Source organism: Halichoerus grypus, chromosome 2, assembly GCF_964656455.1.
Source record: "Halichoerus grypus chromosome 2, mHalGry1.hap1.1, whole genome shotgun sequence".
NCBI lineage: Eukaryota > Metazoa > Chordata > Mammalia > Carnivora > Phocidae > Halichoerus > Halichoerus grypus.
This window is the reverse complement of record NC_135713.1, coordinates 8,051,798-8,066,258: the sequence shown is the minus strand read 5'-3', so window position 1 is coordinate 8,066,258 and position 14,461 is coordinate 8,051,798. Positions and strand designations below refer to the sequence as shown.

The 14,461-nt window shown below is 41.4% G+C and overlaps 1 protein-coding gene across 2 annotated transcripts in view; it reads right to left on the bottom strand.

The window, feature by feature from the left end:
* MARCHF6 (membrane associated ring-CH-type finger 6) overlaps positions 1–13,021 on the bottom strand; it is an 82,826-nt gene extending 69,805 nt beyond the window's left edge. Inside the window, exon 1 of one of the 2 annotated variants that reach the window (XM_078066559.1) lies at positions 12,759–13,021. In XM_078066559.1, the coding sequence (XP_077922685.1) occupies positions 12,759–12,777 (19 nt within the window). In that variant the 5' untranslated portion in view covers positions 12,778–13,021. The remainder of the gene's footprint in view (positions 1–12,758) is intronic. The other variant, XM_036104653.2, reaches the window with a different exon arrangement.
* Between the last annotated feature and the right edge of the window lie 1,440 nt (positions 13,022–14,461).

Genomic DNA, 14,461 nt, shown 5'->3' with positions numbered 1-14,461 from the left:
CTCTCTCGCTGTGTCTCTCTCTGTCAAATAAATAAATAAAATCTTTAAAAAAAAAAAAAAGGATAAACCTATCTTGTACATGAAGACCAATCCCACCACCCAAAACCCCAACAGAGTAATATGACCAAGGTTATAAAAGAAAATGTCTATAAAAGGCGCAGCCTGGGGCCCTTTACTAAAACTGAAATAATAAAAGTTTTACGGTAGAATAAAATTCCCGCCAGATTTACATGCAGTAAAATTACAAATCTAGCTCAGGCCAAAATAAAAGCATTGCATTTTATTTGTTATGAATGCAAATCAACTTAGAAACAGCAAAGCAAAACTCTTCCCGCTTTTCTTTTCTTTTTTTTCCCCTCCATCTCCCCAGGCTCTTCCTGCTTTTCAAAAAGCAAATTTCTTCTGTTTAATCCTGTGGGAACTTTTGTTGCTTTATTTGAATACCTAGTATCTTCACAAGGCATACCTTCTAAAAGTTCCTAGCACAGTGCCTAGCTCAATAAATATAAAGGTGGTTTTTTGTTTGTTTTAATGAAAAATCTCAAATCCTGGAGACTGCCCAGGAAATGAGAGGGGGAGAGAAAAGAACAACCAGTAAGAGTAGGTTCTCAAGTTGGAACCAGCTGCTGAAGTCAACACCCATGTTGGCTTGGCTCATGCCATCAGTTTTTCTAGCCAACAATTCAGCTCACCAAATATATCCTAAGTACCAACTATGAAAAAAAGAAGAAGAAAACCCTAGAAGTTTTGGGTATATGTCATAATTTTTAGGTCATTATCTACCTTGAAACTTTTTCCACATTAGATTTCAAAGTGTCTGCACATTCCTTCTGGTAATTATCCTTCTGGTGATAATTCAATAAACAAAGGACTGTTAAATTATTAGTAGTAGACTTTATTTTTCAGAACAATTTTACATTTACAGAAAATCTAAGATAGTGCCGTGTTCCCACACACAGAGCACCCAGTATCCCCTATTATTAACATCTACATTAGCATGGTACTTTTGTTAAACTTAATGAGCCAATATTCACACATCATTAACTAAAATCCAGTTTATTCAGATTTCCTTAGTCTTCACCTAATGTCTTTTGTTGTTGTTCCAAAATCCACCTGACATTTAGTTGCCATGTCTCCTTAGCTTGGCTAACACAGTTTCTCTTGGGTCTGGCAGTTTTTCAGGCTTTCCTTGTTTTTGATGACTTTGGTCATTTTAAGGAGTACTGGTCAGGTACCTTGCAGGATGCCCCCTATCAGAATTTGTCTCATGTTTCGCTCATGACTAGAATGGGGCTATGGCTTTGAGGGAAGAAAAGGACAGAGGCAAAGTGCCATTTTCATCACATCATAGCAAGGGTACACCATTAACATGAATTATGACGGTTACTGTTGGCCTTGATTACTTTCGCTGAAGTAACAAAGGATTTTTAATATCTGATTACCAACAAAAATTTTTACAATTAATAACTATGATCACAGTAAATAAATATTAAGAATATATGACTGAAAAATATTACTCAAAATGTCTGTAAATAACCTACATACCCAAAACCAGGAGAGTGGGTATCTAAATTGTGGCACATTCACTACATGGAACATGGAAAAATGGGTAACGTTAAATACGCAAAGCAAAAATAAAAAATGAATAGAATACACACTGTACTTCCTACCTAGTACTTCCTACTAGATAAAAACATCAAAATAGGGCGCCTGGGTGGCTCAGTCGTTTAGCGTCTGCCTTCGGCTCAGGTCATGATCTCAGGGACCTGGGATCGAACCCCGCATCGGGCTCCCTGCTCAGTGGGAAGCCTGCTTCTCCCTCTCCCACTCCCCCTGCTTGTGTTCCCTCTCTCTCTGTGTCTCTCTCTGTCAAATAAATAAAATCTTTAAAACAAACAAACAAACATCAAAATAGCCTAAAAGAGAAAATACGAAAAAAACAGCCATTATAATTGGTCAGATGAGAACATGGGTGATTTTCTTGCCTTCTTTCCCCAAAGTTCCTAATGCTTCATTGCTACTTTTACAATTACCAGAAAAAAAACTACCTATAAAAAAAAATATGCATGTGCTAATTAATTAGGCCTTGCAAACATAAAGCCCCAATTCTACATGTATCCCAAAGTTTAGGTATTTTCTTATCGCTCCAGATTACCAGTAATTACAAACTTAACATTCACTGTACTGTTGCTCCTGGAAGCCTGAAAACTACATGTTTTTGGCCTCTTTGCTGACTATGCTTGAGTTGCACCGAATCAAGGAGAAGTACTTTTGTGGGAAAAGGTGAAGCCATTTTCTACTTCTGGCTCTAAAAACAGCAGTGGCAGCTAATTGCAGGTCCTTGAACTCCTGCAGTAGTTACAGAGATCCTAGTGGTGATTCTTTTTTCTTTTTCAAGTTTTATTTCTTTAATCTCTACACCCAGCGTGGGGCTTGAACTCAAAAGCCGGAGATCAAGAGTCACATGCTCTTCCGACTGAGCCAGCCGGGCGCCCCCTGGCGGTGATTGGCGTGCCCCCCGCCCCCGAGCAGGGGACACCTGTCAGTTCAACAGCACGGGCAGTGGCTCCAACACTTACAGGAAGGGTGTGCCAGCTATCAACTTAGTCACCTCCGTTCCAAATCTGTCCTTCAGTACCTGTCCAGTGGTAAGTCACTGAACTCAAAACATTTTTTTAAAACCAAATTTGTCACTAGGAGGTACTGGAGGGACAACGCAGGAGGAAGTGGTTTTCCGGCTCCTGCTGCACTCAGTAGGTTTGTTATAATGACCACCTTTTCACAACCCTACTGATAAGAACCCAAGACACTCCAGGTCTTGTACCCAACAGGGTACCCAACTCCCCCCACATGCCCATCCATTAACTTTGGTTCTCCTGCACCCTGAGGGGTTATTTCCTGCTGGCCCAGAAACTGTGGACTAGCTCTGGACAACTCCACACTCCTGCACTGATGTCTAAACCACAACTGTCAGGAGTGGCCCGACCTCTTCCAAGGCTGTCCCTACTTGGATACTCACCCTCTTGCTCAGGTATCCTTTACAGTATTCTTTACATCTCCATAGCTACCCTCTTACCGTAGCTTAGTAATTCAACTTCCTCTGTGGTTAACTTACTGTGTGCTGTCTGTCTCTTCACTAGATCAAGACAGAAAAAAAACAAGATTTAAAGAAGAACCAATCAGAAGTTTTAGAACTAGAAAATACAGGGAGTGTGGGATCACTCCTGGACTTGAGCTCTACAGCAACGTTTGCCTCAAGAAAAAGTACTTTGTACAATTCTTTGGAGTTATCAACTGAACTAGCTGTTTTTTCCTCCCATGAAACATCATGGTTTGTTTTTGAAACATCATGTTTACCATGGCTAAAAAAACTGAAGAAACAAAAAACAAAAAACAAGTTATTCAGACAGATCTGGGTATTCAAGCATTTTATCACTAAAGAATGAAGTGAGCCTAGGAGCCAAGGAAAACAACTGACGATATTTGTTGCCCATGATAAAAATCAAACTTTCAAGCAAAAATTAGGATTTTAGAAAACTTGTAATCACCACAATGAGCCTGACAGCTTCCCCAATACCTAAAAGGCTTTTCAAGATGAGACAGGTAGTGACGTTAAGGAATGTAAGCTTTGATAATACACATGAAACGTGTCAACATTTGGAATATCTGCATAACTCAATGATCAAGTATCCAGCAAAAGACCAACGTGATGTTACAAAACCATGCATGAGTAAAAAAATAAACCAATGGATTTTTAAAAATAGCTTTATTGGGGGAGCGCCTGGGTGGCTCAGGTCATGATCTCAGGGTCCTGGGATCGAGCCCCATGTGGGGCTCCCTGCTCAGCAAGGAGTCTGCTTCTCCCTCTCACTCTCCTCTGTGTGCGCACACTCTCTTTCTCTCTCAAATAAAATCTTTTAAAAAATAGCTTCATTGGGGAATCATTGACATACAATAAAATGCACTTAAAGGGGTTATCACTTGATAAGCTTGTCAATGATAAAACTGTCATCACAACTGAGATAATGAACATATCCATCACCACCAAAATTAACTCAGGTCCCTTGATAATCTCTCCATCCCATCGTTCTCTCAGTCCCATTCCTAGGCAACCATCAATCTACATTCTAGTACTATGGATTAATTTGCATTTTCTAGAGTTCTATGTAAGTGGCACATACTGTGGCTTCTCTCACTTATTATTTTGAGATTCATGTATGTTGTATGAACAGTTCATTTCTTTTAGTCACAGACTCGTAATCCATTGTATAGGTGTATCACAATTTGTTTATTCATTCATCTGTTGATAGGCATTTGGGTTGGTTCAGGTGTCAGGATTTTACAAATAAAACTGCTATATACATTCACATACAAGAGTTTGTATGCATTCATTTCTCTTAGTAAGTCCCTACCAGTACTATGGCTGGATCATATGTTAACTTTTTAAGAAACTGCTACACTGATTTCCAAAGGGGTTGTACCACTTTACATTCCAGCAGCATATGAAAGTTACTGTTGTTCCACATTCTGACCAACATTTGGTATGGTCATACTTTATAATTTCATTCATTCTAATAGGTATGTAGTGATGTAGTTCTATTCTGCTAACAGCTTTATCGAAATATACATACTATAAAGCTCAACAAGTACACAATTCAAAGGCTTTTTATGTATTTACAGAGTGATGCAGCCGCTACCACAATCTAATTTTTTAACATCCTCATCATCCCAAAAAGAAACCTTGTAACTATTAACAGTCATTCCCCATTCTTTCTCTTTACATAGATTTGCCTATTTGAGCCATAATTTGGATCACATAAAATGTGGTGTTTCATGACCAGTTTCTTTCACTTAGCACAATGTTTATGAGGTTCAACCAAGTTATAATACATACCAGTATTTCATTCCTTTGTACTGCCAAATAATATTCTATTTTATAGGTATGTTACATTTTCTTATGCATTCATCAGTTGATACACAATGGGGTGTGAAGATATATTTTGAATTCTCCTAGGTATATACCTAGGAGTGGAAATGCTGGGTCATATGGCAACTTTGTAACACTATATCTTACATTCTCACTAGCAATGAATGAAGGTTCCAATTTCTCCACATCCTTCTCCACTGAATATCTGTCCCTTTTGATTATAGTCATCCTAGCGGGTGTGAATTATTTCACTGTGGTTTTGATTTGCATTTACCTAATGACTAGTGATGCTCAGCATCTTTTCATATGCTTATTAGCCATATGCATATATTCTCTGGTGAAGTGTCCAAATCTTCGGGCCTCTCTTAAACTGTGTCATTCGTTTTCTTACTGAGTTGAGTGTTTTATATACTCCAATAAGTCCTTTATCAGATATACATTTTGCAAACATTTTCTGTGGCCTGTCTTCATTCTCTTAACAGTGTCTTTCAAAGAGAAGTTGTGAATTTTGATGCCATCCAATTTATCAGTTTCTTCTTTTACAGATCATGCTTTTAATGTTGTATCTAAGAAATCTTAGCCTAACCCAATATCACAAAGGTTTTCTCCTATATTTTCTTCTAAAAGTTTCGTAGTTAGCTTTTTCATTTAGGTCTAACATCCCTCTGAGTTAATTCTGGTATATGGTGAAAGGTATGGCTCGAAGTTCATTTTTTGCCTATGAACAGTCAATTATTCCAGCACCATTTGTTGAAAAACTATACTTTCTCCACCGAACTGCTGTTGTATCTACGTCAAAAATCAACTGTCCACATGTGTATGAGTCTATTTCTGGACTATCCTGAGCCATCAAACCAATGGATTTTAATTTAAGTTGATTTAATGTTTAAAAGGTGAGGTATGCTTTCAGATATAATACCGCTTAAAGAAACTACCACTTGTTGAACTTTGGCATAGTATCAAAGGACATCAAAAATTACCTGAAAGTACCCCTCCCTTTTTCAAATTATCTGTGTGAAGTCCAATCTTCTTCATACACTTTAACCAAAACATATCGCAAGAGTAACTGCAGGGGCAGAGATGTGAATCTGTCTTCTAACAATTCAGACAAAAAAGATTTGCAAAAAATTGAAACAATGCTACTTTTCTCACCGAAGTTTGTGTCTTGGAAAATACATTTATCATAAAGTTATTTTTGTTAACACGTACTGCATTTAAAGTTCTGTTTTTGGGCGCCTGGGAGGCTCAGTTGGTTAAGCATCTGCCTTTCAGCTCCTGTCATTATCCCAGGGGAGTCCCGCATGGGGTTCCCTGCTCAGCGGGGAGTCTGCTTCTCCTTCTGCCCCCCTCCCCATCTCTCATGAATAATTAAATTAAAAAAAAATAAAGTTGTTTTCATTTCTAATATAGCAAAAAGATATCCTCCACATAAACAAAAGTCCTATGGGTCTTCAGTATTTAAAAGTATAAAGGAATACCAAGAGCAATGGTCTTCAAACTGGTCCATTTAATAAAAGTGCCTCTAAGGAACTCTGAAATGGCTAAGAATGGGGGAAATGAAATTCACACAGGAAACATAGTTGACACAGGGCCTAAGTACAGAGCAGGTATTCAATATGTGATAAATGGAGAAGAAAAAAAAAGAGAAGGAATCTCCAAATCTTTTATCTCGAAAGTGCTATAATGTGCTATAACGTGAGATAAAATGCTTTTATCTCAAAAGTGCTTTACACTGAAAATGCTAAATCTAATTGTATGTAAATTTTATCTTATTAACCTATCATTAAAAAATACACAAGTGGGGGTAGGGAACAGAGAGACAGAGAAATAAGATTATAATGAAGTTGTTACAAGAAATGAGCATACAGAAAATGTTTCAATGTCTTCCAAGCCTTCAAGAACTCACCATGTCTGTTATGCACTGAACTGTGTTGTTTCCACCAGCTCCACCAAAATTCACGTTGAGTGTGTGTGTGCCTGTGTACGTATTTATTAGAGAAAGAGAGAAAAAGCACGAGAGCGTAAGTGAGGGGAAGGGGCAGAGGGAGAGGTAGAAGCAGAAAGCCCATTGAGCAGGGAGCCCAACGACAACGCGGGGCTCAATCCCAGGACCCCTGAGACCCTGGGATCATGACCTGAGCCAGAGGCAGACCTTTGACTGAGTCACCGAGTTGTCACTGGGCACCCAGGTGGCCCACCAAAACTCATAATATTGATGTCCTAACCCCTAAAACCTCAGAATGACTGTATTTGTAGACAAGGTCTTTAAAGACATAATTAAGTTAAAGATAAGGTCATTAGGGTGGGCCCTAATTGAACATGAGGTGCCTCTGTATAAAGAGATTAGGACACAAAACTGCAAAAAGAGAAAACCACAGAGACACACAGGAGGAAGACAAAAATCTGCAAGCCAAGGAGAGAAGCCTCAGAAGAAACCAGCCCTGCAGACATCTTGATCTCAAACTTCTGGCCTCAAGAACTGTGAGAAAATAACTTTCTATTGTGGAAGCCACCCACTGTGGTACTTTGTTATCACACCCATTACAAATACAATATCCAAAACTGAATTTATCTCTTCCCATTCAGAGCTAATGAAACTACACTAGAAATCATTTTCAAATCCTCCTCCCTGTATCACCTCATCAATCACTATATTCTATTAATTCTACCCTGATCTGTTGTTTTTCTTTCTCGTTCTTTCCATTTCCACTGCCCGAACACGAATTCCCGTTAATATCTTTCTATATCTATCTATGCCCACTGCAATAGCATTCTAAAATATAGTCTGAATTAATAAGTTTTCCCTTGGGGTCTTACTTCCTGTTCTCTTTTTAAGAACTCTTTCCATTTTACCTGTATTATGCCAAAAATATGCGATCTTCACGTCCTTACAGGAGAGAAGTAAAGCCCAACTAAAATAAGCCTGGTCTGGAAGAGAATACCCAGGTAGCCCAATATTAATCACACACAGCATTCCAGCCTAGAAGGTATTCTAGTTCAACAATGGAGGAGACAACTTTTGGGATGTCTGCCCTGACCAAGAATGGACACAGCCAGCCATAACTTTCATTCGTTTTCTTTTTATTGAGATGTAACTGACATATAACATTAGTTTCAAATGTATAACATAGATTCAATATATGTATATATTGAGAAATGATCACCACAATGAGTCTAACTAAATACATCACCACACGTAATTTTTTCTTGTGGTAAGAACTTTTAAGATCTACTCTCTTAGTAACTTTCAAATATACAATATAGTATTAATTATAGTCACCATGCTGTATACTATTATCTCCAGGCTTTGTAACTGTTAGTTTGTGCCTTTTGACATGATTTTTATTCTTCCACTATCTTCCCCACCACCACCCAGCTACCTGGATCATGGGTAGGCACCTGACCCAACATGGGCCAATCAGATTCTAGCTCCCAGAAATTTGGATTTAAGATTAAGTTAATAAGGAAAAAGATATATTCAAGAAAACAGTAACAGAACGGCAAGACAATTAATGCCTCACCTCTGCTCAAAACCCTATCTCACAAAAGTAAAAGTAAAGTCTTACCTACTTGTTCTCCTTCTACACTCCCCCTGGCCCCATGATCTCCCTGACCTCATATTTTACTTCCTCTTTGCCCAACTCATTCACTCCACTGCAGCTACACTGGTCTCCTGGTTATTAAACATTCCCAGCATACCCCCGTCTTAAAGATTTCACACTGGCTATTGTCTCTGCCTAGAATGCTCTGCCCACAGAGTATGTCTAACTCCCTCCCTTACTTTGCTCCTTCTCAGTGAGGCCCTCCTTCATCGCCACATTTAAAACTGCAACGCCATCCTCCTATCCTGGCACTCCTATTCCCTACAGATTTACTGTTCTCCACAGCATTTATAACCTTCAAGTTATGCCATATAATTTATTTTCTGTCTTCCCTTCCTCCCCTACCAAGCCAAAAGAATGTAAACCCAATGAAATAAGGGATTTTGTCTGTTTCCTGCCTAGCCCAAAAGCATAAAATAGTGCCTGGCCTGTAACAGGTGCTCAGTAAGCATTTGCCAAATAAGTGCATGTCTGCTTGGTGGTCATAAGCATGCCAAAGCAGCGAAAGTTGATCCGTGGTGAGAAGAATGAAGCAGACATGTCTGAAAGCAGAGATGAAAGACCATGTGGTTCTAGAAATATGACAACGAGCTATCTGGTTCTGACAACTTCCCATCCTTTTAACTCATTTCTTCCAAATCTATGTCACCTCAGGTTTTGCCATAGTAAATACAGAACGTGATCAACTGCAATACACTTCAACTCCATACCTTCCCAGTATGTCTCATAAAGCATAAAGAATAACTGCTTTGGCACTCCATAAGAAAATTACTGATGATATTTTGTATTACATTTTGCTAGAGTAAGGAGTGACTTAGCAAAATTTAAAAAAAAAAGTCAGCTCTGTACCACTGGACTGAAATGAGAACACTCTACTATGGCAAAATGCATTTTATATCTTCATGAGGGTTTCATATATCAATACTTGCTTGCAACATCTATTCCAACAGTGTGGTGTTTTTTCTTTTAAAAAATGTATATCCTTGAGCAAAAGACAGATTTTTTTTCCTGAAACTGAAAAATCTCAGTGCACTGCAGGATCAGACTCCTAATCCATAAAACAAGGAAGCTGCATTTCTAAGGTATCTTCTGAAGTTCAAAGATTTGATGATAGCAGTTTATACAACCTATCCACACTCATACAAACTACATAAAAAAACAATATGAATGATTCATTTATCCTGTGTAATGAGAATGGATTATAAACCTGTTGATTTTACAAAAATAAAATTTAACACACCGAACACTTTTTAGAGATCTTTAAAATCTAGCGAACACTTAATATGAAAGGCCAAAATCCATCTGGCAAATAATCAATTTTCTAACAGAATTCAATACTGTTTACTACAAATACAAAACATTCTGAGCATTATAATATCACATACAGTACCCTAGAGAAAAGCAAGACGCTATTTTTAAGAGTGAGAAGAGTTACACTCTACTTGTATCCTTAGTATTTTAATAACATTTTTAGTCTGTTGGCTCAGATTAACATATTAAAAAAAAGTAAACATTATCAGTGTTTTTAACAATAGGTGACAATTTTTTTTTAAAGATTTTAGTTATTTATTTGACAGAGAAACACAGCGAGAGAGGGAGCACAAGCAGAGGGAGAGGGAGAGGGAGAAGCAGGCTTCCCGCTGAGCTGGGAGCCCGATGCGGGGCTCAATCCCAGGACCACCGGATCATGGCAGAGGCTTAACGACTGAGCCACCCAGGCGCTCCAAAGGTGACAATTTTTAAAACTTAATTTTCTTTACATATTTTTGTAATTTTCTTTCATTTTTACTAAGTCTCCTACAAAAAAAAAAAACTTTCTTTTATAATCAGATAAACAACCCAATTGCATTTTTTCAATTTAAGAAATAATCTGTAATAACTAATTTAGCAAACAGAGCAGTTGTTTCCAACCTGTTCTTCGCTCTATCATGAAATCCTCTGTAATGCTCCCTTTCCTTCCAATGTTTTTTCCAGTTAAATTTAAATTTAATTTTGAAAATTTCCGAAGTCTTCTGATTTGGAATTTAGCAAAAGTGGGCATGAGAAGTATTAAAATTCACTTTCGTTTCATGACTAATAGTTTCATAAAACAAATGCCAAAAGAGGTTCTGTCAAAATATGTAAATGATTCATCCTATAAAGGGAGCAACAAAAATTAAGTTATTTTATCTATTTTAACCATAGTGTCTGACAGACCCGAGTCTGAATCTTACCTCTGACCTTGCTCCCTGTATGACCTTAGGCAAGTCACTAACAATACCAACCCTCCGTTTCCTTTCCATAAAGAGTGGATATTGCCTACCTTAAAATGTTGAGAGAATTGAATGAGATGTGTATAAAGCGTTTAGCAAAATAAACGCCATATACACGAGCTCATAGTTATTTCAATAGGAAACAGTGTTCAAGTCAATAAATAAAAATCATTTATATCTTACCCTGATTATAATTTTACAAGGAAAAAAATGTTCAAGCATTAGGAGTACATGGAAAACCTTTCTTTCATAATTCCATATAAAATCAGATTCTGCAATCCCTGAGTTTCCACTAACTACAGCACCGTAAATGTGGTGCACAATGAGTGCCCAGGCTCAAAGAATGGAATTTAATGTAATATGCCAGCACACATCGTGATAAACAAATACTTGCCTTATTAGACGGAGTCATTAAAATGTGAATCCAAAATGACCTGAAATCTATGCAGATGGAAAAAAACAAAGTAATTCCTAACCTCTCAGCAGTTTCACTTTACCATTTTTTCCAAAGGAGTCTCCTGCAGCCACCAGCTTTCACTCCCTGTATATAATAAACACAACTGAGGCATAATGAAAGGAAAACTCTATTTGTAATCATAATATCTAGGTTCAAATCTCTTATTACTGTGTGAAACTTGGACAAGCTGTTAAAATAACTAAGCCTGAATTTCCACATCTGTAGAAGATATTACTACGTACCCACTCACTGGGGCTACTCTGAAAGATCAAGTGTAAACGCATGTGAGTATGCTTTGTAAACGGTCACACACAAATGTCATTACAGCTGAGGTTCTTACCATCTAAGGAAAGACTTATTTAAAAAATGGTAAATCGACATCTACCAATTCATTGCATATACAGACAATAGCAAACGTGTATCACTCACTATTGCACACCATGGCAGTATTCGATGATTTTCATCCAAAACCACCAAAACTGCAATCCATTAAGATTGAAAGACATATCCCCACATAAAGTCACCCCAGGCATAAGTGCATCTTCACTGGTAACCAAACCATCAAGAGACAGGATTATTTATTTATTAATTTCCTCTACAGACTCACGAAATTATTTTGTAAATTCTAAAAAGATAAAAGCGCTTTAAAATAACCTACCTTCGGTGGATAAGCAAACGCATTTAAATACTCAAAAGATATTTATACCTTATGTATTCCGTTTACAAGGGTTAGCTCGTTCCAAAACAACCATATCCGAAACACACGCACTAACAAAACAAAGCACAGAAAACCGGGCTTACTGGTGTCAGGGATTCGACACAAAATAAACTACACCAAAACAAAAGAATTCTAAACAACTTCCCTCCTCCTAATAACCTCGTTGGACCTTACTCTTCCACGTTTAGTAAACAAATTATTTGGAAGCAGGGACGCAGAGGGCAAGGTTCTTAAATAGGGCTCAGTCCACCGCATCCACCGCACTCAGCCGTCACCTGGCGGGGCATTTTTCGAGAAGTTTCAGAGTCAACAAAGAAGTTTTGTTGTCAGGGGGTAGGGCCTGTACAGCAGCAATAGGCGAAACGACAATAAGACAGACAGAACCGGGTGGAGGACGGGCGTGGAATACACCCCCATACTTCGAGCAGCGATCACAGCGTGTCCCCCGGGCACTGGGGAGACCGAGCGGGCGGGGAGGCCACGCCGGCCCCGATCCCCGCGGCCCGAAGCCCCCTACCCCGGCGGGCCCCCGCCCTCCGTGCGCACGGGCGGGAAACGGCGGGGGGCGCCAAGAGGTCACCTTCCGCTCCCCCCCGCGGCCCGCCGCCCCTCGCGCTCAGCGCGGCGGACAAACGGCCTCAGGCGCCGGCCCCGCCGCTGTCACCGCGCGCCCCCGCCCCGAGGGGAGGCGCCCCCGCCGCGCCGCCAAGGGGGCCCGCCGCCTGCCTCGAGTTCCGCGGCCGCGGCGCGGGCCTGGCCCGAACCCAGGCGCCGGTGCAAGGGCGCGGGCGCCGCCGCTTACCTTCCTCGGCGGTGTCCATCTTGTCTGGGGGGGCGGCGGTGACGCAGCCGCGAGGCTCCCGCGGCCGGGGCCGGAGCCTTCCGGCCGGGGCGGAAAAGGAGGGAGGGGGAAGAGGAAGGAGGGAGTGGAGCCGGGCCCGGGCAGGTGCGCGAGCTCAGGTGCGAGAGAGGAAGCGAGAAGAAGGAGAGAGGGGGAGAGGGAGAGGGAGACAGGCTGACAGAAAGCGGACGTGAGAGGGGAGGGGGAGGGGCGGGGAGAGAGGAGCGGAGAGGCCTGGGCGGGGCGCCGGGCGGAAGGGGCGGGAGCGCCCAACGACGCGCGCCGTCACTTCCGCCGCCGTCGGCCGCGCGTGCGGGGAGGGCTGAGCGCGGGCAGGGCAGCGAGCCTCCGGGCTCCGGGCTACCTCGGTCTTGTTGTGGGCGGCGGGGCGGAAACCTAAGCAGGAGCCGAGCTCTGGTGGCACCGAGGGCGGCGACAAAGGAGGCGCAGAGGCGGGGGTTAGAGCTGCGTGAGCAGGCGCCTGGCGGCGAGGCGGTGACCGCGGCGAGGGTCCCGGCCGCCGTGCACGGCAGAGGCCGGTCCCTGGGAGGCTTAGGGATTCTCTGGGTGAAAATACGGGCCCTGCGCCCCCTCCTCTCCGCCGCGACACGCTAGTGCTGCGTGTCTGGAGTGGGCCCAGGAATATGCATTTTTGTTCGGCACCCGGATAGTTCTGGTGCACGTTTCGAGGAAGTACTGAAACATCTCTGAAATGTAAGAAGACGCACACTAACGTTGCCAAAATTCCTCCCAGGGAGACTTCTGCCTTTGGTTGGAAGGACTTCAGTAAACCTCTTAGGCCGAGGGTTGACACATCCACCTCTAAGAGAAATCGGTTCAGAGGCGAACAGGGCTTGATATAGTGAATTATGAGCGCCTACCTGGCCAGAGTTGACCTGCTTCGGCCTTAGAAGAGGCTGACCTCTGCCTCCGTCAGTAGTCCACCTTTCCTCACCATAAGCTTGCCTTTTTCTTTAAATAGAGATTAGAAAATACGGTTTAGAAAGACCACCACCCTAGAAGCACCTGAGTAGAACCAAAGATGTATCTAAACCCCGCCCCCAAATATTTTAAACAATATGCAGATGAGTTACAGAAAGATTCGAGAATGCTAGCAATCTCTTTTCCATCTGTGTGACTAAAGGAGTTGGAAAGACCCCTCCTCCAAGCCGCCTAAATCAGAATGAAATTTGGAATAAAAATAATGAAACTTTAGAGTCCAAAAAGAGAGCAGCTCTTGAAAACTAATGTCACTGATTTGACTGATTTCACTCATGTTACCCAACGCAGGAAGGCAAATTCTTCCTGACACGATAATGGAGGCCCACTGATTTCAAGGGCTGAGCTTGAGAATTGATCACATTTAAGCTTTTACTTAAAAATGTTGATACTATCTCCCAAGAAATTGAATTTGAAGGAGACTCACTCCCCAACCCCCATCCCTCCCACCCAACCCCAACGTGGGTTCACATCCCTGTAAGGCCCGTGGTGGAGCACTTCTCCCTGAGCTCAGACCAGGGGCACAGTTTAGGACCACCAACCCCAGTCTCATGTTGTATGACATAGGGGGAGGGATTCTGTGAGACAGACAGATTTGCTAAGAAAGTACTGGTAATATTTCAGGGCAGGTATGTAAACAGCACAGCAGAGCTGGGGTAGGACTG